The sequence below is a fragment of the Corvus hawaiiensis genome, chromosome 25, assembly GCF_020740725.1.
Source record: "Corvus hawaiiensis isolate bCorHaw1 chromosome 25, bCorHaw1.pri.cur, whole genome shotgun sequence".
In the NCBI taxonomy this organism is placed as follows: Eukaryota; Metazoa; Chordata; class Aves; order Passeriformes; family Corvidae; genus Corvus; species Corvus hawaiiensis.
This window is the reverse complement of record NC_063237.1, coordinates 6,182,993-6,208,806: the sequence shown is the minus strand read 5'-3', so window position 1 is coordinate 6,208,806 and position 25,814 is coordinate 6,182,993. Positions and strand designations below refer to the sequence as shown.

Below are 25,814 nucleotides of genomic sequence, written 5' to 3'. Positions count from 1 at the left end.
TGGATTGCAGTGGGATTTGTGTACAGTTCCACTTGTGCTGTCTCAGAGAAAAAAAAAAAAAAGTACCAGTGGCGAGGTGCAGCAGAGGACAGCGAACATTTTGGGGGGGGATTGGCTGCATGGAACCACGAGGAAGCTGCTGCCCCTTCATTGCTCACACCACTAAACAGCTGCTGAGAGGAGGTTAAGGACCCCAGAATCAGCCCGGGGGACATCTGAGGATGGGACAGAAAGAGCCACGCAGGTCAAATGAAGCTCACAGCTGCAGCACCACAAAGAGATTAACTCAGGCAGAGATATTTTGGAAACTCCTAAAAGGCTCAGCCCACAACACACACAAAAACACCTCTAAAATTTCACAGAACTCAATGGGGTTTTTTTCAGCTCCTTCCTTCTGGCAAGCTTTACGTTTTGCTTTCCAGAGAAAAGGCTTTGTGGATAACCAGTGACTAAGTACATCCTCATCTGCGCAGCCCTCAGAGGATTTGTATCAGGCTGGTGACAAAGGCAGCACCCTTAGAAACGCTGGTACCTTGACAAGTGCTCTATTTAGATTTTTTCCAACACAACCTATCAAGTACACAACACTGAAGCAGCAAATAACAGCTCAGCTCTGGGTTTGCCAGGCTGGTAACGCTCACTGCCTCCAAATCCTGCTGCCCTCACCAGCTCCAGTGCTGTTCTTCCCATGGGCACAGCCTGGACAGGTGACATTTGTGGCCAGCAAGTGACACAGTGACATCCCTGAGCCAGCTGGGGAATGGTTTGGGCGCGAGTGCACGGGCACGTGTGTGCTCAGAGGGTTGCAAAAGCCAAGCAGTGCCCAAATGAACACCTTGCGACTGCTGAGGAGGGGCTGAAATTGCTCAACCCCCACTTTGTGGTGTCACAAATAGCTCCCTGTGCTGTTCTTGCAAACTGCAGCTGGACAGGCACCCGGGGAGTGCCCACACACCTGGGCTCCACACTGCCACCACTGCCACATGCAGTAACAATAAAACAATAAAAGAAAAGCTGTTTACAACGTTCAGTTCTTAAAGCAGCTTGCAGCAGGATTTTCTCACTCTCACTCCGTGGAAAAGGGGTGAAGGGTGTGTAAACTCTGCTCAGCTGCTGTGCTCCCATCCAGCACCTCAAGTACACACCAAGATGCACCAGGAGCAGCTGAGTTTGAGGTGTGATTGTCCCCCCAGGCCCTGTCCTGTCACAGCTGCTGCCCTCCCAGACAGAGCAGCAGAGCCCTGTGAGCAGGGCTGTGTCTGTGGCAAGGCTGGGAACACGAGGCAAGATTGATTCTGATGTGAGCACCAGCAAGGCAAATGGGTTTTTGAAAACCCTGTAATTTCTCCGCAACCCCTGACTTCTCTAAACACACAGCAGCACAGTCAGGTGGGCACTAAACAGAAATGAGCTGCACTAATGATGATTTATGTGCGGGATAACCTGCCATAAAGAGTTTATCTTTGATTTCGGGGTATGTTACGGTGTTGCCAAGTTAACCAAACAGCACAGCTCGTCACCCAAACCCCGGTGAGGGAGGCAGCAGCTCTCCAGCTGGGTTCTTGCCAGCAAGGCACCACCGAGGTTCTGCACCCAGCAAAAGAGCAACAAGATTTGGCTGAAAAAATGTGAGAGGTTGGGAGCCCTGTAATCCCAATTAATAGAGAAAAGATGAATCAATTGTAGAATTATAGAACAATTTATCTTGGAAGAGACCTGAAAGCCCACCGTGTTCCACCCCCTGCCATGGGCAGGGACACCTTCCACTATCCCAGGGTGCTCCAAGCCCTGTCCAGCCTGGCCTTGGACACTGCCAGGGATCCAGGGGCAGCCACAGCTGCTCTGGGCACCCTGTGGCAGAGAAGAATTTCTTCCTAGAACCCGAGAAAGCTCACAAAAGGTTCCCCCCAGCCACATATGGAGGCAGAGGTTGAGTTCACAAGAGCAGCCCCAGGGGAAGCACTCGCTGTCCCTATTTCTGAGCTGCAGGTATTTTGGTTGGGTTGGGGAAGAGACACCTACTGTGCAAACAGTCACCTAAAAAGAGCCACAAAGAAACCTGGATGGAGATTTCCCCTGCTCTGCACATCAGGGCTGTTCCTCCCCTGCTGCACCTCAAGCTGCTGGGAAGATGCCCAGCCTTCCACAGGGAGCACCAGAGCAAAGTTTTGGGGAAAGCAGCGGGTTTGGCACGCTGGAGTCAGGAGAGAACACCACGTTACACTGGCAGCTGTGAGCACAGCTCAGGTGCAGCGCTGCAGTCCCTGCCCAGCCGCCTCTCACCGGGCAGAATCCACCGCTGTGACCAACAGGGACCGCGGGGCCTCAGCACCACATGCCAGCCCTCCTCACCTCCACCCCATTCCCTCCCCTCATCCTCCTCACTCAGAATCAGGGCAGATGCAGAGGTTCAGCAGAGGTCAGGAAAAAACATATTTTTGGTAACAGCAAAGCCAGTTTTAGCTCTAACACACCAGCAACAAAAAAATAAGCTTCAGGCAGATACTATATTTGTAATCCAACGGCAAAACATGTTTGCTTGTGTTGACTCTGCACTGTAACACAATTTATATGTTCTGTCTTTAGGGTAATTATTGCTTTAGAATGTTAAAATCGTTCCACCCTAATTAAATCATCATATTAAAAAATCCACTGCCACAGCAAACTTGGGAAGAAGTCTGGTTAAGATCATGCGAGTGCACGGATGCTCAGTTGGCACACCCTCTGCTGAGCCCACCGGCCACGTGGGCTCCATCCTCCAGAATCCCACACCAAAGGATGCCAAAACCACAGAGGAAACAACACCCCAGGTTGTCCTGCTGATGGACCTCATGTCCCACTCATCAAAGGCACCAGCCCACAGCATCACCTGCATCGCCCAAAATGCATCAAGAGCACCACCGAGCACCTCAGTGCCCCAGGGCATGGACACCACAAACTCCTCATTCCCACCCACCACTCAGAAATCCACCTTGTGCTCCCACATCGACACAGAAAGGCTGGCAAGGCCTTGGTGCCAGTCTGTTCCCTGCCAAAGGGTGCCTGCCCAGCTACCACCAGCCCAGGTACCTCCAGGCACGTGGGCTGTGCTGGGTCAGCACCTTGGCTGCACTCAGGGAGCAAAGGCCACCAGCAAGAGCCACCACAGCCCCCAGGAGAAGCGGTCACCTCCCTCCAGGTGAAGCACTTTGCTCCTTAAACTCCTCCTGCCAGTCCCAGCCCCAGTCCCAGTGGCCTCTGCTCCCCACAGCAGCACTGGCACACGGAGGAGCACCAGGACTTGCTGACCTGTGAGCAAATATCAAGCGCAGAGCACTCACTTTGGGCAAAATCCTTTAATTCCCTCTGGATCCCCCGGGGGAAGCAGTTATTGATTGCTTTACTACCAGCTTACACACGCTGTGCCGGGCAGCCAGCGCTGCCATCAATAGCGGCTCCGCCGAGGAGCCAGGAGGTCACCCCGGACCACGGGGACACGGAGCTGGCCCCACGCTGTGCCCAGAACGTGCCACAGCCAGGCAGGAACACCTGCCAAAAATCACAGGGAAATACCTGGAGGAAAACACCTGCAGAGTCCCTGAGCAGAGGTGAGCGGTGCTGTCCCTGCCACAGCCCCTTCCCCATGGATGGAAGGCAGCTTGGAGAGGGACAAGGCCCAGGCTATGAGGCAGGGACATGGGACAGGGAGGCCAAGCAGGTTCCACCCCAGGGAAAAGCGAGATGATGGCAAGTTCCTTTCCCTGTGGCTGAATCAGTTGTGAAAACTCACAAGAGAAGGTGGGATTTTGACTGGAGCGTCATCCTGACAAGACAAACAGCAGCCCTGACTGCAGGAGTCAGACACAAACAGCACAGGCAGGTGCTGTACCCAAAGCATCCTGCAGAAACCAGGACAGGGCACGTGTGCTGCCAAAATTACACTGAGCATCCTTCACCCTAGGGACACCTGGCCAGAGCACCCAGGAGAGCCTGGACACAACACCTCCGCTCACACCAGCAGCACTTTCCAGTCTGCAAAATCACCAATAAAAGCCTTTGCTGAGCAGCACAGGCACAGACAACAAGGCAAAACCAGACCCTCCACGGCAGCAGATGTCACACATGGCAAAGCAGGTCAGATTTCCAAGAGAACAGGTGCTCCTCTCTTACCTGGGATGATAGAAACGGTGTCTTTCTCCCAGGATACAACGCTAACATATTCCTGCACTGAAGAGGGGATGAGGCACTTGAAAACAGCCACGTTTCCACGCATCGACCTTTGGTCCTCCACCCGAACGGTGTACGGTTCCCTGAAAACTGTGGAGGAAAGCAGATGGTTGGTAGCATGACAGTGCTGGAGGAAAACACACTTCCTTTTGCTAGAATCCCACGTTTCCCAAACAAACCAACCCACCCAGCCACACGCTGCTTCCATCCCAAAACACCTTCCCGGGGAAGGAAACGACTCTGCTGGGGAACGCGGTGCTGAGCTTGGGACAGAGCGACATCTGGCCCAGATCCTGCTGCTGGCACCTGCCAGGCTCCCCAGCGTCACCTGAGCTTGCCAGACTCAGTGTGGGGACCAAGGACATTTTGTAGTTGTAATGTGCATTTCACCTCTGGATGCTGAAAACGCATCCTGGGAGAGACAGCCCATGGCACAGAGCCTGGGGCCCTCCAAAACCCACTGCAGGAGTATTTAAGGCAAGCAGATGACAATTTCCAAGCCATGCCACATGGTCCCAGCATGTGCCCTATTTCTCAGGGAGATGCACATCTCTTTGACAGCTCCTTGCTGCTCCCTGGACCAGCAGCAATGCTCCAGGAGCACCTGGAGCTGGGTGAGGCGGACCCAGCTCAGCCTCTCCAGCAAGACAAGGAGATGTCACCAGCCCCAGCCACCACAAACTCCTGGAATTCAAGTACAAAATGCAATTGGGGGCAGCTCCCTCCTTACTGTGACAATAATTGTGCCCTGTAGGACATGGACATGATTGCCATCATGACAAATACACGTTCACTTGGTCACCTAACAACATTCCCTGGCCAGAGCAGGAGCAGCTCAACAAAGCTCTCAGCAGCCCCACAAGGAAGGTGTTTTCCCTGAGCGGGAAGTCCCTGTGGGCATTTCATCCCACACCTCGCACAGCCAAGCCAGCAGCGAGAGGGTGACAGCATTTCCACCCTGATTTCCTGGGCTTCCAGAGCTCCCTGCTCAGAGATGTGCCACGAGGGCACGGGGAGAAGCCGCCACGGAAAGGGGCTGCAGAGCCAAAGCAGATTAACCAGCAAAAGCTTCCTTAATCACCCGGAGCTGAGGTTTATTCACAGGCTTTAAAGGCCAGCGGGGAGCACAAGGAGCATCCTGAACGCTCCCTGCCACCACGACAACCCCAGCTGGGAGCAGACCCTTTCCACAGCCCCGCTGCATCCCTGACCTGTGCCAGCCCCACAGCCAGGGCTCCAGGCTTTTCCTGCCACCAGGAATAACCCCAGGAAGGCAACACACAGCCACAACCAGCGCACTTAAACCTCTCCACTGGCTGGAGAAATTTGCTCCATGGGCTCGCCAACAGCTTTCCCAAGACTTCCAGAGATCTCTTCCCTCATATTTCCAGTTTCCACCGCATTTTATTGAGTTGCTTGCTTTCTCCAGCTGTAATTGGCTCTCCGTGCTGCACTGCCATTAGAAAGCACTGCAGAGTGACTGGGATGTGGGATGGCCAGGAGGGAGCAGGAGCTGGGAATGTTCCACAACCGTTTCCACTGCCATAAAGCCAGAGCAGCTCCAGGAGCTGGAGACATCCTGGTGGCCTCACTGGACATCCACATCTCCTGCTAAGAGAAAGGGAGGCTGAGCTCCCAGCCCAACAGCAGGGGTGCATTCAGTCCTGCATGGAGAGGGGGATGAGGGCCAGGACTCCCTCTCTGTGATCCCAGGGCAGCTCTGGGCACGTGGGGTCCCAGCAGAGCCAACCCCGCCATGCCTGGCGTGAGGAGAGCACAGCTCCACATTTACTACACCCCATCTGCTCCTCCACCACACTGTGGTTTATAGGTAACCTGAGAGTGCTGGTAAATAATTCACTCTGCAGAAGGGGGTTAATACCAATTTACTCCGCAGTACAAGGTATTAAAATAAAAAAACCCTGTAGTCACTTCTGTCACGTTCCCTCTGCTAGCCCCACTTTTAATAGGTTACATAATGAAGCCATTCCTGGGCTATTAGCCCTCCTCAGCCTGGTCAATAATTTACTATAATGGCTTTTGGAATCAGCTCTTTGCCATATTCCTCTTTTTTATTTATTTATTTTAATTTTTTTTGTTCTTAATAAGCCTTGGCAAGCTGGGGCTGGGTGCTGCAGTGGGAACAAGGCTGTGGGACACTGAGGGGCCCCCAGCATGGACAGATGTGGCCCAGCTCCTCCCACAGCTGGGAAAAGCCTCTGTACGTGGCTGGGTGAGACAAGCCCAGTTCAAAGGGAGAGGAGCTCTCCTGCCACCAGGCTGCAGCCACAACACGTTCTCCAGGCACTCGCTGGAGACCTCCAAGCTGCACCTCCCACCCAACACTCTGCCCTTCTCCCTGCTCCAACCTGTTGCAAGAACCCAACGCAGCAGCCCTGGTTCTGCACTTGATGGGCCAACTGGCTGTGGAGAAGAGCAGGGAGAAACCAGCCCCTCGTGCAAAGCCCAGCGCCCACAGGGAGCTCCTACCTGCTTTAACACGGATGTTTGGGCTCCTGATTTTGCCAGCCGAGTTCTCCGCGGTGCAGAAGTAGTCGTTGTCATGGATAAAGCTATTGAAGGCTGATGGCGAGAAGGGGTAGAGCTGCAAAGTCCCATTGGCATGGACATGCCGGATGTGGGGCACATCGTAGATGTCGTCACCTGTGGCCAGGTACCACCGAAGGACGGCGCTGGGTGACCCTGCTGCCGGGCAGGGGATCACCACCCCCACTGTGCTGGAGAAGGTGACCTGCTGCAGGGAGTCGTTCACAAAGTAGAGGCTGGTTCCAACATCTTCAGCGTGTGCTGTGGACAAAGCAGAGGCCACCAGGGCGGGCGGTCACTGCAGGGATCACCATCCTGGTGGCACAGAGACCCCCCTGGCACAGAGACCCCCCTGGCATGGCCCCTACACCCTGCGTGCGGCAGAGCAGGGGAGCGCAGGAGCATCCGTGCACGGCTGGGAGCACACAGGCCACCTTCACAGGCCAGCGCTCCTGCTGCCAGCACGGATGAGGGATCACAGGCACCTCGGCAGGACAGCCAGGGGCTGTGCAGGTGAGGATGGACACCCCGGGCAGCCCCCGAGGTTTCTGCAGGGGCACCTGGCTGGCTCTGGGCACCCACACCAAGCACAACCACCAACGCTGTTCCTCCTGCAAACCCCGGCATTCCTGTGATCCCCCAGCCCGGAGCAGCCCCATCCAGCATCCCTGATCCCCCACAGCCCCCCAGCACAGCCCCATGGGCAATACCAATACCCAGTGCACATCATTGCCAGGCAGGGCAGAGATCTCCACTGCTACCCCACCACTACCTCCGAGCCAGGAGAGGGGCAGGAAAACCGGGATCAGAGCTGCTGCTCTCTCCAAGAGCCACAGGGAGGGAAGCCCAGACCCACCCTGCCCTCAGCCTGAGCTTCTCCCAGGCATCCCTGCACCATCCAAACGAGGACGGAGGTGGGTTCAGGGGCACAGTCCAGGCAGAGCTTGTGGCCACCTGCATGCCCAGGAGCAGCTCTCGCCGCTGGAGAACAGCGCTTCCCTGCTTGGGAAGTAGGGAATGGACCTCTGCACCCAACTCCTCTGGCCCCTCCTTCCCTCTCTCCAGGACCACGAGCTGCCCCTTCCCAAGCCAAGCCAGCGAAATTGGCTATAAATAAGGATGAGGAGGCCCCCAGTCACTTAGATCCGCTTTCTTTTTTTAGCCGCACTCTTTCCAAGTGGGCGGAAGGACAGGGATCTGGGAAGGGCCCTCGGCGGGTGTATTAATAGCTGCGGCTGAGCGCACGCCCGTGGTGCCGCAGAGCCAATAAGCAGATCAGCACCGTGCCGCCGGTTCAGAACGAGTCACGGGGGACCGTCCCTGACCTCGATTCCTTAACTTGGGGAGGAGGGGACGGCAGCAGGGGGGAGAAGGAAAGCCTCATCCGCACGCCTCGGCTCCGGAGGCGGCCACTCGCCCGAGGAAGGGCTGGTTGAGTGGCCACGGTTGCTCCACCTCCGTGCCAAGCTTCTCCAGCCAGGTGCCTGTCCTGCCTTGGAGCTGTGCCACCAGCCCAATCCACACCATCCTCAACCGGGTCAGGACAGGACGCCCCGAGACACCTCAGCCCTTCTCGGAGCAGAGTTCTCTCCATCCTTCTCCCAGCTGAATGTACAACCTCGAGCCTCTTTCAGGATCTTACTCTTGCTCTCTGTGTGCACTGCACAGAATCGTCCCTGAAAATGACCAGGTTTCCTCCTGTGCCCACTTGGAGCCCTCTGTCCCACAGAAGAGATGAGCTGGTAGTGAGGTCCAGCTCTGCCACCACATGAGACAGCCAATTTACACGTCACGAAATCATCTCCATGTCTCCCCACGCGCCAGCTCCCTGCATCCACACACAGGTGGAAGGAGACAAAGCCATTTATTTTTCCCTCCCTGGCAAACAAGCATCAAAGACCGACGGATGGAGGAGCAAAGCTCCAGCCGAGCCTTTGCAGAGCCACGGGGCCACCGCTCGGCCCTGCAGATGTCATTTTGTGACATCTCCAGGCTGGTTTGTCGTCATGAATCAGCATTTCCCTTCATCCAAGCAGTGTGATGCTTCTCCCAAATACATGAAAGGGAAAAAACGCACATTTGCAGGCAGAGGAAGGGAAACAAAGCCCGAACGAGCAGCACAGAGCTATTTGTGGCTGAGCCTGAGCTGAGCAGATGATGGCTGGAGCCAGGGCACAGCAAAAGCCACCTTCAGCCTGGCTTTGGACCAAGGACGTCCTGTTGTGCCCCGTGCTCCATCCAGAATCTCTCCCCAGCTCCCACTGTACAGCTTGAGAAGGCTCCTCAAGCACCCAGAGATTGCCAGGGAAACATCTTCATCCTCAGCAGCACCAGGAGGGCTCAGAGCTGGATGGGTGAGGGGCTGGGGCGAGGACTGGAAAAATACCTCATAAACAGTGAAATTCAGATTACCCATAAAGCTTTTTCAGGTCAAAGGGGGAAAGGGATTTTTAATAGAAAATGGAGGTTATGGGATTGGCAATAGTTATGTGACAGACGCATAGAGTTAAATCCTCATAATCTCCTTTACCATTTAGCATTGAGCACCATCCTAATTCCATGTTTCATAAAACCGTCTCCAAATCACTGGGAGAGATTAAAAATTTAGAAATAGCACAGCAATATTTTTAAACCAGAAATCACTGCTCACATCTGGTCAGATGTGCTGACCCTAACCTACATATCGAGGGCATTAATTCACATGAACCTGAAAAGAGGAGGCTGGGGGAGCTGAGATGGAACAGTTTCAGCTGGGAATGCAGCCTGGAGCCCAGCCTGGCTCCAGCTGGGAGTCCCACCGAGCCCAGCACAGGGCTGGACACCCGAGCTGGCTCTGAAAGGCAGATGTTTTAAGTTATCAGAGCTCAATCTTCTTAAATTGTGGTAAATTACAACCTAGCGGTATTGAAATATTAATATCTCTATTCGAGCTGGGAGAAGCAAGTCATTTTGTTATCATCCCTTCGGAATATTTACTAGTCTTGATGGCTGGACTTCCCAAACTCCAGCACCTTCTGACACAGCAAAGCACTTGGGGTGTTCAGCAAGCACCTGCTTGATCCAGAGAGGGGCCACAAGCTGTCCCCAGGATCTGTCACCGTGCCACCCATCTCCGGGAGAGGTGCCCGAGCAGCACAGCAATGCCATCACCTCCCCAGCAGCACAAAACCTCCTGGGGAAGAGCCCGTCCTTTTCTAAGAAGCAGATTTAGGAGCAGCCTCAGATAAGGACCGGCTTCGTGCCAGCCAGGGCTCTTCCTCCTGAGATAAGAGGCTTTTCCTGCTCTCCACGCACGTCCATCACCTGTGCTGGCAGGCTGCTGCTTGGACCACACAGCCAGCCCCGAGCCCACCCACACCCAGCAAGTCCCTCAGAGCTGAGCACGGTCCTTTAGCTGGCTAGAAATCTGACAGAGCCAGGGAAAGGCTGAAGGATTTGTGTTTCAAGGGGGCTCGTGCCATCCCCTGGGCAGGCACTAGACTGCCGTTCACATTCCCCCACTGGCAGCAGCTTTCCTGAGACCTCCTTCCTGATCCGGGTGGTCTGACCGCCCGGGTGCCCACCCCAGCCCTCCTCCAAGGCTGGTGAGAAGCTGCCCCAGGAAAAACCCCACCTGTGGGACCCCAAAAGGGCTGGAGGGGCCACCAGGGCTTCCCCAGCCCCCGGCTGAGCCGGGCTGCAGGGATGCTGTGCAGAGCAGCAGGCTAATGGCCACCTCGCAGCTCATTTATTATCCTCATTAAGGGTGTTTGACACCTGCCCTGTTCAAGGAGAAAGTGAACCAAAGCTTGGCACGCACCGGGCTGGGAATTACAGGTAGGTGGCAAGTTCTAATCGTTCCTCCGTGCTGAAGAGAGGACGGCAATTCCATCACACACTGCCTGCACGTTCGGAACGCTGGAGCAGCCTCCGGCCTTGCCCGGAACCAGCTCCCTCCAAGCCCTCATCTCCAGGACACCTTTCACGGCCTTTGTGCCAGCGAAGGGAGTGACCTTGGAGTTGATGGAGCGAGAAGTGGCACTTCTAAGCTCCATGGAAGGGATGAGGAGGGAAGCAGCCGAGGCTGGTCCCTTCCAAGGGGAGCTCAGAGGTGCCTGGGAGAGCAGCACATCCTCCCAGGCTGCCACCTCCCCACCGTGGCCGCCCAGCCCCAAGGGTTAAAGCCGTGACTCCCGCACACTGTGCCCCTCGGGGACCGGTCTCAGGGGGGTGGAAATCGTGTCAAGAAATGCCAAGCAGGGGCTGGGGCATTCAGCTGGTGCCCAGCACAGCAGCAGCGATGGCAGGTACCTGCCACAGCATCTTTCCTGCCTGGCACTGCAATTTGGCTGCCACACGAGTCCCACCCTGGTGGCACAGCTCCTCTGGCTCGAGCACCACGGTCCTTCCTGACATGACAAAGCAAAGAGGGAGCAAAGGAGAACCTGCCTCTGGTCCTCTGTGGGTAAGGGCATGGCTCAAACATGCTCCAAGCGCCTGCTCCTTAATGCATCTGCATGGAAATTAAGGCCTGAACCACCTCCAGCGATTACGACAGCACCCAGGCTGAGGCTGTAACCCTTGCCTGGGAAAAAAAGCTCTCCCGGCTGGATTCCTGCTTCCTGAACCTCCCATGGCAGCCTGTGAGAGGTACCAGCCTCACCACACCATCCACCCAGAGCTGGACATTCCCCAGCCCTGCCCCACCTGCCCAGCCTGGGGACCCTCAGCTCTGGGGGTGAGGAACAAGCCCAGAGACCACAGGCAAGGGCCTCTCCCTCCCCTTGCAGGGCCACCTCCACGCCTTGGCCATGCCGAACACAACGCCTGAGGAACTGCAGCTGAGTCCCAAGGGGACATCTGGTGACATTACCCAGCCAGAGTGACAGCCCTGTGTCCCCAGGGAGGCCAAACGAGCGGGCACTAGGGGTGGGCAAGGGGACACACCAGAGGCCATGCGCACCTGGCCTTGGGCTCCCTCCACAATGGCCAGGCCACTCTCCCAGTGCATCACAACCCACTCGGTGGCTTTGCAAGGTGGAGACCAGGATTTCCACCATGCAGCCGAAAGGACAACACATCAGGGCAAGCTCTGCCAGCTCCTCACCTTTTCTCTGTCCCCTCCAAGCCGTGCTCGCTCCCCTCTCAGGGCCAGGAGCTGCTGCAGCCCTTCCTGGGCGCAGCTGGGAGCAGGCAGGAACACGAGCCTGGAAATGGAATTCCTAAATGTTTGGTACAGCTCTGCTGGCGGATGATGGCGGCAGCACACAGCCTGCATGTGGCGGGGGATATTTCTGTGGGATCCACGAGCAGGCAAAGGGTAACTCCCAAGCCCATGGTTATGTAAAGACGGAGAGCTGGCTATAACTGAGATTTCAAAGGCAAGGAACGCTCTGCACCCAGAGCTGCCGCTGCACATCCTCCCCGAACAGCAGCACTGCAACGACTGCAACGACCGAGCGCCTTCCTCCTTCGTGCCCACCATGGAAGTCGCACCTATTAATGTGCTGCCTGCCTGGCTGCGAGATGCCTCCGTGTCATCCGAGGCGCGGCTCAGCCTCGCGTGCTGCCATGTCAGAATTCCTGCCACAAAGACTTCCAGTTTTTTTCTTGCCCTCGGCTCGCCAGATGCTCCGGAGAAGGACGGAGCGCTGCCCATCCATCCCCCCAGGACGGGGCCACATGGGCAGAGATCCCGGCACCCCAACACCGAGGTGCTGGAGCCACGGCTGCCCCAAGCCATGCCCCAAGCTCCCAGGCAGCCCTCAGCTCCAGAAAGGGCTGTTCCACAGCACATCCCTGGCACTCGCCCCTCGCACAAGGCACAGCCTCTTCCTCCAGAGGACAAACACCCAGGAACATCAGGGTTGCCTTTACCCATTCCCCGTCCAAAGGCAGGAGCAGCCCGAAGCCTGTGCCAGGCACAGGTAAAGGCTCCGGGCGAGCCGCCATGGTGGCTCCTGGTGCTGGGAAATTTTGGCAGGATAAACAAGCGCCGGGCACGGCGAGGAGCTGAGCACTGCAGGCTTCTCCTCCGTGCATTTAATGAGGTTTCCATGTTTCATTTCAGAGACAAACGAGTGCTGTGCCACACTGGGGGGCCGAGATGGGAGAGATTAGGAACCGCGAGCTGCACCGTTCGCTGCACCCAGCGCGGGAACATCATGTAAATATAATGCCAATATAAATCAGGCGGCAGAGCCATCCAGCAGCAGCACGCAGGGAGATGCTTCCCTGGCTCCCAGCCTCTCAGTTGTGACCAGTCCATTCCTCATCACACCACTCGCCTCCCCTCTGCCTGGCTCCTCTCCTTCACACTGCCAGACCATCTTGCTGCTCAACTCTCTGCTTGCCAACCACCTCTTTCTGTTTATTTTGTAAACAGGGGCAGAAATAAGCAGCTACAACCCATCAAGGGATTTCTAAACTTCAGGGGTCCCTTGGATCAAATGTTTATCTGCTTTCGGTTTCTACTTGAGCTCGTTCTACAGCAAGAGCACGTTAAAAGGATGTGCTTCGATGCCCAGAAATATTAAGTATCTGAAAGGTTTATCATGCATTAAGCAATTCATTTTTTTTTTTTTTATCCTATTATTCTAATGAAACTTCCATTGTATTGCTGTCCTCTCTCTGGAACCGCTTCACATTAACACTTTGCATCACCAGGACTGTTCGATGCTGAAGATATCTTTTTTTTTTTAAGAAATAAAATGTAAAACGAGGCCACGAGGAGTTGTGCTAATGGAGGCTTTTAATTTGCTCTTCTCCGAAGAGATAGCTCTGTGGGAAGAGATCCCTTTTCCAAGAAGCTGGGGCTGAAAAGATGCAAAAAGCAATAAACCGGTGCAGCTCTTTATTATTTTGACTATTGGGGGTCGAAAGGAATCATGGCATCCTCGACGGTTATCTGTTCCCAGGTTTGTTTTTTCCTTTTAGCACAGTAAAAAATGCAAATGTAAGCAAAGCAGACGCTGGCACATTCAGCTCAGCAGATCTGAAGCACAATAGCGATTTTGGGTAAAGCTCCCAAAAGCAGCTTCACCCCAGCTCGAATAAAGCAGCTATTCCATAATTAATAATTGATGGAATAATTGATCATCACCGCACAACTGGACAGGGTGCCCTATTAAACCTCAGTAAATATTTTTCATTGGATTAACATTCAGCTAACGGGGTAATGTAATGGGCAGCAAGAGAGGTCTCATGCAAGGAAGCAGCTCCGTCCCCTTTCTTTCACTTTCCTCATTTCCTAAAATTTCCCCCTTGCTGTTCTCAAATGTCAGAGACGATAATTAGGGCAAATGTCATTTTACATCCTCCGAGCAGACAATTTTCCAAGAGGTGGGCACTTCCAGCACCGCATCCGCAGGTCGGGTCATGGGCAAGGAGGTAATTTATTACAGAAACATAATTAAAAATTCCCGCAGATCCGGAAATGGGCAATTCCTTTATGTAACATGGATCGATTGTTGTAACAAACGCAGTGGGATTTAAGTGCCCGTGCTCCACGCAGCTCCTGCCTCTCTTTAATTGCATCTAGAGCAGAGACTCGGTTAGAGTATCACCCCGCTGGATGTGGGCAGCATTCACTTAATGCCCAACTTTAAATTAATCTGCAATCTTCCAGCGTGTGTCTCCTTGACACGCTCGTTCCATGGTCCTCCCCATCCCCCCCCCCCCATACATATATATGATTTATCTATAATCTGATTGGTGTCAAGCCGTTGGGTTACGCTTCGCACAGCGTTCCTAGGGGGAACGATGCGAATGTTAAGGCATCGCTGGGCTGACAGGATCAGACTGAGAAGTGCTCCGGGGACGCGGAGCGCTCGGTCCCGGCGCGGCACCGCCGGAGGATGCTGCGCCCGTCGGTGCGGGGTCCCGGCCGCGGCTGCCACCGCCGTCCCGGGGGCTCCGTCGCGGAGCCGCTCCGGGATGCGCCGGCACCGACCGGCCCCGCTCCGCGCACCGAGCCCCGCGCTCCGCCGCGCCGTCCGGGGCGAGCGCTCCGGGAGAGCGCACCGACAATCCCGGGCACCCGGGTAGGGCGCAGAGAGAGCCCAGGAAGGCGCACCAAGAGCCCCGGGACTCCGCGGAGGGCGCACCGAGAGATGTGGGACTCAGAAACGGAGCACCGAGAGCCCCGGCGAGGGCGCAGCCCGTGCCGCCCGCCCTGTCCCACTGCCGGGGACCCCCGCCGCCCCCGCCCCGGTGCCCACGTACCTTTCGGCAAAGAGTACAGCAGGAGAAAAGTTACCAGCCACATGCCATACAGAGCAGCTCTGGCCCCGGGCTGCGGCGCAATTGCGGAGGTGCGGTGCCCCGGCGTGCCGCGCTCCTGCCGCCGCTGCCAGCCCGGCTGAGGTGCCCAGCGCCGCTCCCGCTCCGCCCCGCTCCGCTCCCGCCCGTGGGCCGGGCTCCCGCCCGCGCCCGCCCCCCCCGCGCCGCGCAGGGCTGGGGGCGGCCGCGGCCCCCGCCGGCCGAGCCCCTTCCTCCTCCTCCTCGGCGTGCGCGGGGGCTGGCAGAGCCCCTGGCCCCCACCGGCCGCCCCCGAGCTGCGCTCCCCCCCGGGCCATCGGCCCCGGTGCAGCCCCGCGAGGCCGGAGCGCGGTTCGCGCTCCCCCAGCCCTGCAAAGCGGCACCGCGGAGCCTTGCTCCAGGTGAGCCCTGTCCCGGCCGCAGGGCTGCGGGTGCAGCAGCACGGCTGGGCCACCCGGGACGCGCAGCTGGCACTTCTCCTGCTCCCCGGGCCTCCCGCACACTCTTCCAACATCCGGGGGACAAAACCGATACAATGGTTTGGGTTGGAAGGGACCTTACAGACCACAGGGACACCTTCCACTAGACCAGGTTGCTCCAAGCCTTGTCCAGCCTGGCTTTGGACACTTGTGAGGATGGGAGATCAGGGTTTCAGCAGCTCGTGCTGCTCCCATGAGAGGGACACAAGCCAGACAGGGCCAGCAGATTCATTACACATTCATCCCTCCAGCCAGCAAATAACAAACAAATACCAGCTAATGCTTTACTTTGGGGTGTATTTATCCAAGGCTTAGCTCAAGCCGAGGCTTGTACTCCCCGAGACTTAGTCGCACCAAAGCCAATTTGTCTGGACCGTTAGAGCATTCAGAGTGTCTTTCCTTGAAGTGATTATAGCAGGTTTTCTTTGCTTTCCAAAACAGCCTTTACAAGCTCAATTTGTTGGAAAATAAACAGAAAGAAAGATTAAAGCATTCAGATTTCAAACAAAACAACCAGCAGGAAAAACATTACGTTCGGATTTTTTAAAAAGCGCTGTTTAGATTTAATTGAAAACGCGACTATCGTCACGGAAATTGGGAAAACAACAGTCCCTTGGCCATTTCCAGCCCTTGTGGATTCACTGCAAGCCTTCTCACCTACAAGTCCCCTGAAGAGCTCACCAAGGGGGTAGCCGTGGGTGGGAGGTTCCCATCTCGGAGCGGGGACACAGCCAAGGACACGGAGAAGCTGCCAGGACTCAGGATCCTCCACGCCCACCCCGTGTCCCCCGTCCCCTCCCTGCTCCAGGCCACCCACACCAGAGACGCTGTCATTTTAGTGACAAGCACAGCGAGGCCACCGCCACCTAACCCCTGCCCAGCCCTCAGTGCCAACAGCAGAAACAGGGGCAAACACTGCCCGTGCTGTGCGGGTCTGGCACACCACAGCCTTCCCCCCTCCTCCTCCTCCTCTCCAAGGATGTGCTTCCTCTTCCTCGGTGCTGCCGAGCTCGGTAGCGCTGTCACCACCCCCTCCCCAGCCCGTTCCGAGGCCACCTCAGCGGCTCTGTCACGGCGCGTGGGTGTCACAGCCCTCCCACACGGGCATGTGCCGCTCACCAGCCCCACGCTCGCACCCCTGGCCGTGCCACCAGCGTCCCGAGAGGCGGCGAGGCAGCAGCTGATGCACACGCGGTGCCCACACATCCCTCCAGGAACCGAGGTGCATTTCAATCGCCACCTACATCGCCGTACAGATGTTCGCTGATACTTCGCGGGGAAATTGGTATGCAGGCCCATGCCCAGGCAACCAGCAAAGCCCGGGCTCTGGGGAGCCCCAGCCACATGCCAGGCATCTGCCCCCTTCCCTCCCCGGCAGCTGCTGCAGGATGGCAGCACGGCACAGCCCAGCCTGCTGCCAGCGAGCTGCCAGCCCCGGAACCTGCTACAGCACTTTGCAAACCAGCACACAACGCATCGGACTCAGGTGTGATTGGTACCCTCCCACACTTGGCAGTGAATGAAACGGGGGTGCGTGGGCTGGCCGGGCACTCGCTGGCACAGCACCCACGGGGCCCCACGGAGCTCTGTGAGGCATGTGAGCAGGGGGAGTAAATGCTGCTCGCCCGCTCATTTTTAGCTCCCTTGGCTGTTCAGCAGCTCTCGTGAGCTTCCTCACCATCCCCAGCTCAGAGAACCAGCCCAGCACACTGATCTCCCCCACCAAGGGCTCCTTCCTCCAGGACAGGAGCTGCTGGCAAGGCAGGAAGCATCACCAGAGTCAAAACTTAAGCCTGGCGGGGCGAGCACTCAGCCTGGGTCACACTGGGGGAGGCCTGGTGAGTCCTTGAGCCGCCTGTGCCATTCACTACAGCCCCGTTTGCTCCTCCACGGCTCGCTCAGCCCAGGCCCTTTGCCAGCTCGCTGAGCCCCGGCCCACGTGCGGGGCTGGCAGCGTCGGGCAGGCAGCCAGGACTCCAGAAGCAGGAGCTCCTGCCAGCCCACACCTGGAGCTCAGCTCCTGCCCAGCAGCCAGCCACCGTTTGGGGACATCAGCCTCTCCACAACTCCGCGTTTGGATGCACACAGGAAGCGTTTGTGCGTCGCCTTTGCACGCGTGCTCAGCCCGGAGAGCTGGTGTCCTGCTAACAACCAGAACTGCACCGTGTGCTTTGTGTGGCTGTCATGAGGAAAGGCAGGAAATCTCCACAGTAATTATTTGGGCACTGCTGACCTGTGCTTTGGCAGCACAGGCGGCTCGCAGGAAGCCAGGCCAGTGCTGACTCGCGAGGAGAAGCCTGTCTCACGCTCCCTGTAGCCACTGCCCTGCTCACAGGCAGCCAGCAGCCTGCCAGAGCCAGCAGCCGGCCCAGCTGCACGGCTCAAAGGTGAAGCTCATACTGAGGAATTAATTCCCTGGCCCAAACTCCGCACAAGACACAGGAGGAATTACAGCAACACATGCCCACGCACAGCTCTGAGCCCCAACAGGCTCCGGGAGGGGGGACCCTCTGTGCTTCACCACAGCAGAAATTGCACAGGGGAGGGTCTTGCTGCCTCTCCTGAGGGCACGAGGCAGCCCACAGCCCTTCAAAAACAGCCACCCCCTTCCCTGGCACTTGTTCTACCTCTGGGCAGAATTACACTCAGCTCCAGGCTCCCCCAGAGCTCTGGGGGTTACAGCAGTGCCCTGTGCTCACCCACCCCGTTAGCCAGGGAGGTATTTCCTCCTAAAGACAATTATTCCACTAATACTCGAAAAACCCACTCTCCATGCAGGGACACAGAGGGACCGTGAGGAAAACAACCAAGAGCAGGGTCCCCATAGCACCCCCATGGCTCCCGGGGTCAGCACCCCACATCCCCCCCGGCCAGGGCACACCTCACCTCCCGCCGGGCCCCAGCCCCGTGGCCTCGGCCGCCCTCGCAGACAAATCCCCGGAGGAAGCAGTCATTAAAACAACAGGGCTACTTATCTCGGCGAGCCGATTGCCACAAAGCCCTTCCCACGCATCGCCAACTTACCCTCACAGCACCTCTCCGGCGAGCAAGGCCAGCCCGCTGTGACCCCTCGCTGTCCCACAGGAATAAAGACACGAACTGTGTCCCACACAGCCGTCTCCAGCCCAGTCCCACCAGTAGCATGGTGGACCGGCTGCGGGGTGATTGCAGGATGGGTTTCAGCTGGGCTGATTACTGGGTACACCTGGGTGGAAAAGTACTGGGCGTGCCCGGGACTGATTCCCTCCAGCAAAACCTGTCCTGGATCCCCGTGCCCCTCCTCCCCAGTTGCCCCCAGCCCCAAGGCTGGCCCTGTGTGGGTGCTGAGGGGGGAAGGACCCCACCTTGCCTGTGGCTGCAGTCCCCCCAGTGCCTCAGTCTCCCCAGTGGCAGAGGGGAGCAGGCGGCTGCCACATGGAGTGGTGGCACTCCAGTGGCCCTGGAGGTGGCAAGGGGCTTGTGCCTCAGTAAAGGGCTGGCAAACCCCTGGACAAACTGGCGCCAGCAGGTCAATTACCCAAAAATGACATCCTACTTAAGCCCCTTGGTCGTGCACTACAGGAACAGCTGCGCCTCCATAAGGGATCCCTGGCACTTGTGACTGTGGACAGGCAGTGACACGAAAAGCAGGAACAGTTTTAAACTTCCATCCCAAACCATCCTGTGGTTCTGTTCTCTGCGAAGGGCTCCGTGTCCCCCGTACCCAGAGCCGGAACTCCTCGCCGGGCAGCCGGGATGCTCGGCTTCCCAAGGAAAAGCCGCTTTCCCGGCAAGAAGCTGGGATTTGGTTCCCTCTAGTGTCGCCGCGCTCCGTTGCTGAGCGGGGACAGGGGCGAGGGGACTTGGCCGAGGGGAGCCCCGTGCAGGGAGGAGAGCGGGGTCCCTGTCCTCGCCAGCGCCAGGGGCTTTGCACAGTTTTAGCACGCTCCGGGGGCTAAACAGCCTGCCCAGGACAGCGGTGGAGGGATTTAAAACAGGGATTTAAAAGACAGATGTGACCCCTGGGGACACGGTTTAGTGCTGGCCTTGGCAGCGTTGGTTAATGGACTTCAATGGCCTTAGAGGTGTTTTCCAACCTCTGTGATTCCAAGGCACGGTCCTGAGACACACGGACTGGGTTCATGGGGACCCTCCTTTGCTTCCAGCCACATCCCACTGTAAATCCCACCGGGAGCACCCAGCCTGTCCATCCCCGGGTGTCGCTCCCACAGCATTGCTGCCTCCAGCCGCCTTCATTCGAGCAGTTATTCCCTAACCATCTCCGCTTTGGGGCACGTGCAGCACGGAAATGGGGGCTGGAATGTCGTTTTCTGGGGCTGGAGGATAATTCCAGCCTGTGGAGTGCTGCTGTTTTGGCAGAGGTGGTGCTGCTGCTGCTGTTGGATGCGCTGCCTTTTCGGAGCAGAACAAAGGGAGGCCGAGGCGCGTGGCTGGCTCCCCGCCAGCCCGGCCCATCTCTCCGCTCTCCAGTGTTCCTCTCTGTCTCCCTGAGTCACCATTTGCTGCTCTCCTCTTTAAACTAATGAGGAGACATTTTGCATTCGTGTTTCCTCATGGGCGAAATGTGTCCCTGGCATCACGGAGCAGAGCTGGCAGCTCCTCCCTGGCTGCTGCTCCTCCGGTTCCGGCCCTGCTGCATCATGTCCTCACTTCCAGTCAGCGATGAAGCACAGGGACAGGCCAAGCCACAGCTGGCCAGAGCCCCTCTCCCTCATACCTGTCCATTCAGAGACTGGCGAAGAAAACAGGGAATAACCAGTGCCAAGGGGAAACTGTTTGGGTCTGGAAGCCTTCCCAGAGGAAAAGGGCACTTCAGTTGTCAGCTGTATTATTTACCCAATCCCCTTTGTGCCGCAGAAAAGATTTACTTTGAGAAGATTAATGGCTCAAGGGGCTGTGAGAGAAATCCTCCGAGATTGCCTGGTTCAGGGGAGATGGCAAACACCTCCTCGCCGAGGCCTCGGAGCAGAGGGAGCACAAGGAAAGGGCTGAGGGGCTGGGCTTGTCCATGGGACACCCTCCAGTGGGGACAATGACTCACCGTGGGGAGAGCAGGACCCTCCCATCGGGGCAGTGGCAGGAGGAAGGAGACACGGTGGCCTTTTCCTGGGGTGCCCCCAGCTTCCCTCTCCCAAAGCTCCAGGGCTCAACGTCCAAAACAAGTGACTATGGAGGTGTGGAGAGCTGCTGGCAGCCCCCCTACCCCAGCACAGGGAGGGCACATTTACTTTCCTCTGTTCCCGGTTCCCAGATTCCTGGAGGAGCACGGTGCTGGGCTGCTCACAGCTGGAGCTCTGACAAGACCCAGCCCTCCAAATGTCACGCCCAGTGCAAGGGTTTGGGTGCTGGGTTGTGCCCTGCCGCTGCCCCCGTCGGTGTCCCCAGCCCTGGCTCACCCCGGGCCGGGCTGTGGGGCTGTGCAGGTGCGGGCACACGTGGGAGTCCCCAAGCCGTGCAGAATAATGCCATTAATGCCATCTGGTGCCGAGACAGAGATCCCGCACGGGAGCCAGACACGGCTTTTCGCTCCCCATAATCCCCGGCCCCAGAGCCGCGGGGGTTCCGTCTGCGGGGCTCACGGGGAGCTGAAGGGCACGGCTGCAGCCCTGGCACGCTCGGGAGCCGGGAAGGAGGGAAGCCCTGGGGCTCAGGGTGTGAGATCCTGCTGAGGACGGGCTCATTTCACACCTGCTGCCTTCCTGTCTGCCGAGACCTTCAGCTCCTGATTTTGGGGGACACAATCCCACCACACTCAGTGAAGTGTGGGCAGGGCAGTTCTGGTGTGACCAAACCCTTTTGTGCTGTTAAACAGGTACTTTTCATGGAATCTCAGGATCATTTAGTTTGAAAAGCACCTCTAAGACCATCAAGCTCAACCATTAACCATTTTCTCCCTCAGTCAAAGGACTCAGGTCCCTGTTCGAGCTGTGCAAAACGGCAATGAATCTTTATTAGTGGGTCAGTGTCAAGTCAAAATTATATTCCAAAATAATCTCCTTATTGTGTTAAATAAGCACCTCAGATTAGACAAATTGCACGGATTTTGCCTAATAACCTTCCCCCAGTTAATCCTATTTTTCTGTCAATGTCTGACCTCGATCGAAGCCCAAACAGACCCAGGGAGTTGGTTTCTCCATCCCCGTTGTGCTGGGATGGTCGGGGTCCCTGAAGGCAGCCCCTCGCACACCTGAACAACCACAGTGGATTCAGGCGAGGGGAGGAAACCCCCTGAGTTGGAGTTTCTCACCCAAACCATTCCCTGGTCAAACACCCCCTGGACTTAACAGTGTGAGAGCGAACATCCTTCCCTGAGTGCCTCCTCTGCTTGTTTGGGGTGCCCCGAGGGCCCTTTTGCCCCAGGCCTGCAGGAGAAGGGGCGAAGGTTCTGGGGGGCAGCGGTGGGGGACAGGCAGCCCGGTGGGGGACAGGCAGCCCTGCCCTCCCGTCACTAGGTGTCTGTGTCGGGCCGGCTCTCCGCACACAGAGCGAACCTCCCTCCTCACTCACCGCCCAATTGCGGGAGAGTCTGGCTCTTTTTTTTTTTTTCCTTTTCTCTTTGAAAGAGGCGTTTCTGGCTGAATCCGTAGCTGAGAGAGACCGAGAGCTCACACAGAGCTCTGTGCTTCATCCCAGCCCTGTTCCCGACCGAAAAGGACGCCTGAATCACGCTCCGTGGTGCTGTGCTGGGTTGACCTTGGCTGGACACCAGTTGCTCACTGAGCTGCTCCACCGCTCCCCTCCCCAGCAGGGCAGGGAGGGATTAAAAAGAGGGAAAATCACCCAAACGCGTGGGTCAAGATAAAGGCAGTTTATAAAGTGAAAGCAGAGGGAGCGTGAACACAAGAAAAGGGGAAAAAAAGAAACCCAGAAGACTGAAATTCTCCACTTCCCATCCACAGGCGATGTCCAGCCCCTCTCCGGGAAGTCAGGATTGCTCTGCAAGGCAAATGTTGTGACGTACGAACACCCCCCTTTCTCCTCCTTTCCCTTTTCTTCTGTACCTGAGCCGGTGTCACCTGGTCTCGAATGTCCCTTTGGTCAGTTTGGGGCTGTCCTGGCCGAGTCCCCTGCAGCAGGAGGGGCAGGAGCCAGAACTGGAGTGTTACCAACACCTTCCCAGCTCCCAACACAAAGCCCAGCACCGCGAGGGCTGCGAGGGACAGAATTAACCCCATCCTAGCCAGACACGAGCACACAAACAGCCCCACAGTGCTGCCAGCCCCTGCCTCGGCATCCTAAGGGAAAGGCAAGTGCCGCAGGATCCAGGACCTGCAGCTGGGAGAAAACCCAGGAGCAAACCCAGGGCGGAAGCGGCTGGCTGCTCCGTGCCTCGGGCTGCGGAGGAGCCAGCGGGGACCTTTGCTGGGTCTGTGGTGGAAGACGCCTGCAGGGCAGAAAAGTGATTGGCGCTGGCCCAGGAAAGTGGGCGATTCAAACGCCTCAGGCACAGAGTTAACCTCTCAGAGCTTGAACTTTATTAGCCAAGAAACTCTTGCTGGGTCTAAGAGAGGGGGAAGCACGAGGGTAATTTGCGGTCTGGCCTTGCGGGGTAATGGATCCACTGGAGCGGGGTGAGGGGTGGCCACTGGCCAGGTCTCCTGGACTTCGGCTGGAGCTCTGCTTCCATGGCGGCACTGCAGCTCTGAAAGCGGAGAGAGGGAAGGTGACATGGCCAGCATATCCCAGCCCCTCTCCTCCCGGGAAAAGCCCCCCAGAAGTACTTCCCTTGAAGCACGAGTACCCCAAAGCATCGCTGCCCAGCACAGGGAGCTGGAGCCTCCTACCTGCACCTACAGCTCTTCCTCGTTCCCTTGTCTGTGGAGCAAAAAGCAAGGGGAGAACTGTTACACTGGGCAACGTGGCTGAGAGAGAGGGGAACATGGGCTGAACCGCGGCCCTGCCAGCTGGCAGGACTGGAACAGGCAGGAGAGACGAGGCTGCCTGAAAACAGCGCAATACCCACCTCCTCTTCTTCCTCCCTCCGCAGTGGAACCGCTGGCCTGGGGGCGAGAGGAGCGACTGAGGCTGAGCCTCCCCCAGCCCCATCACACCCCCCCTGCAGCCCTGGCACTGCCCAGCCACAGGCTTCTGCTCAAGCTGTCCCACGAGTGCATATGCTGCTGGTTTTCATGGTTTTCTCCCTAAAATTAGTGGGAGCCATCCTTGCAGCAGCTGTGACACCACGGCCACCCCACAGGGAGCGGTGCCAGTACGGAGCAGTGCCAGAACACCCAGGCAGGGTCACAGGGTGCCCTGCACACTCAGCACTGTGTCACTTTGGGAGCTGCTGAGGTCCGAGGGCTCTGGGAACGCTGGTTTCTCTCTCTGGAAATGTCAGAGTTTTCTCTGCTATTTTTAATGAGTGACCTTCCCTCTGAAGCCTTGGCGCTGGCAGGGAAACACTAAATATTTACGTGGTCTCCCTCCCAACTTGCTCTCCGCTGGGAGCGTGCCTGGATGGAAAGTTCCCAGGCAGCCCCGGGGGCAGGCTGTGCCCACCCCTGGTGCTGTGGGGCGGGGTTGGTTTCCCCCAGCCCCTTCCCGGCCAGAGCAGGGGGCTGAGCGGAGCAGGGAGCGGAGCCCAAGGGTGTCCAGCCCACCCAGGCACTTACTGAGGATAATGAGGAGCCCGATCACAAAAGCCACGACGGCGAAGATCAGCCCCCCGTTGCGGATGGTGTCATAGTCTGAGGAGGAGGAGAGCCAGGAGGTGTCAGGCCAGCCCGAGCGTGGGGCTGAGCCCGCAGCGCAGAGCCCGTGGCAGAGTGGCAGGGGGCTGCCCGACCCCTGCCCGCAGCCCCCAGGCTGCCCGGGGCACACTCACCGTAGCTGAACCTGTCCGGGCCCTGCTCGGGCACTTGCTCTGGAAAAGAGGAGAAACTCCAGTGAGAGCCACATCCTCAATGTGGAGGCGGGAGAGACCAGGAATGAGGACTGCAAGTGAGAGAGCTGTGACTTCCTTGGCACGCAGCTGAGCCAGGAAACTCCAGGGTCCCACCCCAGGGGCTTTAATGTCCATGGCAAATTCACGGGATGCACTTGCAGGCTGCATTTGCAGGATGGTCGGGAGCCTTTGAGCTCCAGGTGAAGCTGCAGCCAGGGAGCCGGCTGCACTGCCCTCGGGCAGTGCCACTGCCTGCAGGACTCCATCCATGGCTCTGCTCCCGCAGTGCACAGGGCTCAACAACCCCTCAGGCTCACACCTCACACCAGATGCACCCCAACAACCCCCCTCCACGCCAGCAAGCTCATCACTGTGTCAGCCACCTTACCTGACTGCGCATCCCCTTGCTGGGAGCGGCTTGGAAGGAGAAATCACCCCAAGAAGCCAAACACCAGCTGGCACCGATGTGCCACAGGGCTGTGGAGCTCTGAGGATCCATCCCCACGTCTCCCCACCCCAAATCCTCATCGAGAGCTTCCCAGGTGGTGGGAGGGACCAGCCCTTCTCCTCGCATGGAGATATGTCTGTCCTTACCGTCACCCATGGCCTCGGCGTGTCGTCCGGCGGGCGCCTCGCTCTGCGAGTGGGCACCCACGGGAACGCGCATTAATTGGGAGACAAACCTCATTAAACATTAATGGCCTCGGTGTAATGTTTATCGCAGTCACGAGGGGAGGCACAGGGCTCCCGCCCGCCTTTAGGAAAGAGAGAGGGGAGGGAAGGGCAGGGGCAGCACCCACCGTGCCAGCCGGTGCGGAGGGCTGGGCACCCCGAGCTGCGTGTCCTTGTCCCAGCCCGCCCTCCCCTTCCCATTGTCAGCCCTGCCGGGCTTCACCTCCTGCGGCGGTGACGAGCCGAGGGATGGGCTCAGATACAGGCTGTGACTGCCTTTTCCTGGAGAGGAGCGGCCAGCACGCCCCGTCCTCCCAGCCGGGCACCGAGGGTGTCCCTCGGCTGGGTCAGCACCTCCGTGCCAGCACCGAGCCATCCCGGGGCCCGGCAGCACCCCGGCACGGCGATGTCCGTGGCGCATCCCTGCCGGCAGTGGGCACCGGGATGCTGCGCCCCTCTCCGGGCATTGCCAGCCCCGGGCCCGGCGGGGCCAGACGCCAGGAGGGCTGTGCAATCCAGTTTGCTCTAATCTCGCCATCAGCGAGCGGCAGTCACGCGCCCAAGCCGATTAACGCCGGGGAGGCCGGGGGAGAGCCGGCCCCGAGGGACGCTCCCCTTGGCGGGGCTGAGGAGCGCAGGCACCCGGAGCCCGCGGCAGCCCGGCTCCGGGGCCACGGGGTGCAGCCAAGCCCCGGGAGGGTGCTGCGTGGGGCCGTCACAGTGGCACTGCTGTCACTGCTGTCACGGTGCCCTGGCAGAGCTCAGCATCCGCCGGACCGGCGCGCCAG

General features: G+C 57.9%; 2 protein-coding genes across 6 annotated transcripts in view; both read right to left on the bottom strand.

Moving 5' to 3' along the window:
• The window catches only part of DSCAML1 (DS cell adhesion molecule like 1), a 95,519-nt gene extending 80,409 nt beyond the window's left edge, over window positions 1–15,110 (bottom strand). For 2 of the 3 annotated variants that reach the window (XM_048328727.1, XM_048328730.1), the window contains exons 1-3: window positions 14,956–15,085; window positions 6,697–7,014; window positions 4,150–4,296 (exon numbers count right to left, since the gene is read on the bottom strand). In XM_048328727.1, coding sequence (XP_048184684.1) covers window positions 4,150–4,296; window positions 6,697–7,014; window positions 14,956–14,998 — 508 coding nt within the window. In that variant the 5' untranslated portion in view covers window positions 14,999–15,085. Of the gene's footprint in view, window positions 1–4,149; window positions 4,297–6,696; window positions 7,015–14,955 lie in introns of all 3 variants that reach the window. The other variant, XM_048328728.1, reaches the window with a different exon arrangement.
• A 7,812-nt stretch (window positions 15,111–22,922) lies between these two features.
• On the bottom strand, window positions 22,923–25,373 carry FXYD2 (FXYD domain containing ion transport regulator 2). Of its 3 annotated transcripts, none has more exons than XM_048328647.1 (6): window positions 25,155–25,373; window positions 24,295–24,333; window positions 24,083–24,157; window positions 23,434–23,470; window positions 23,255–23,285; window positions 22,923–23,112 (listed from the first exon to the last, which is right to left on the bottom strand). In XM_048328647.1, the coding sequence occupies exons 1-5, from the start codon at window positions 25,225–25,227 to the stop codon at window positions 23,261–23,263; spliced, it is 249 nt and encodes an 82-aa protein (XP_048184604.1). In that variant the 5' UTR covers window positions 25,228–25,373; the 3' UTR covers window positions 22,923–23,112; window positions 23,255–23,260. The 3 variants fall into 3 exon arrangements, with proteins under 3 accessions (XP_048184604.1, XP_048184602.1, XP_048184603.1); XM_048328645.1 differs by lacking the exon at window positions 25,155–25,373 and adding an exon at window positions 24,949–25,104; XM_048328646.1 differs by lacking the exons at window positions 22,923–23,112; window positions 23,255–23,285; window positions 23,434–23,470; window positions 25,155–25,373 and adding an exon at window positions 24,743–24,937 and having other exon boundaries at window positions 24,106–24,157.
• Window positions 25,374–25,814: the final 441 nt, after the last annotated feature.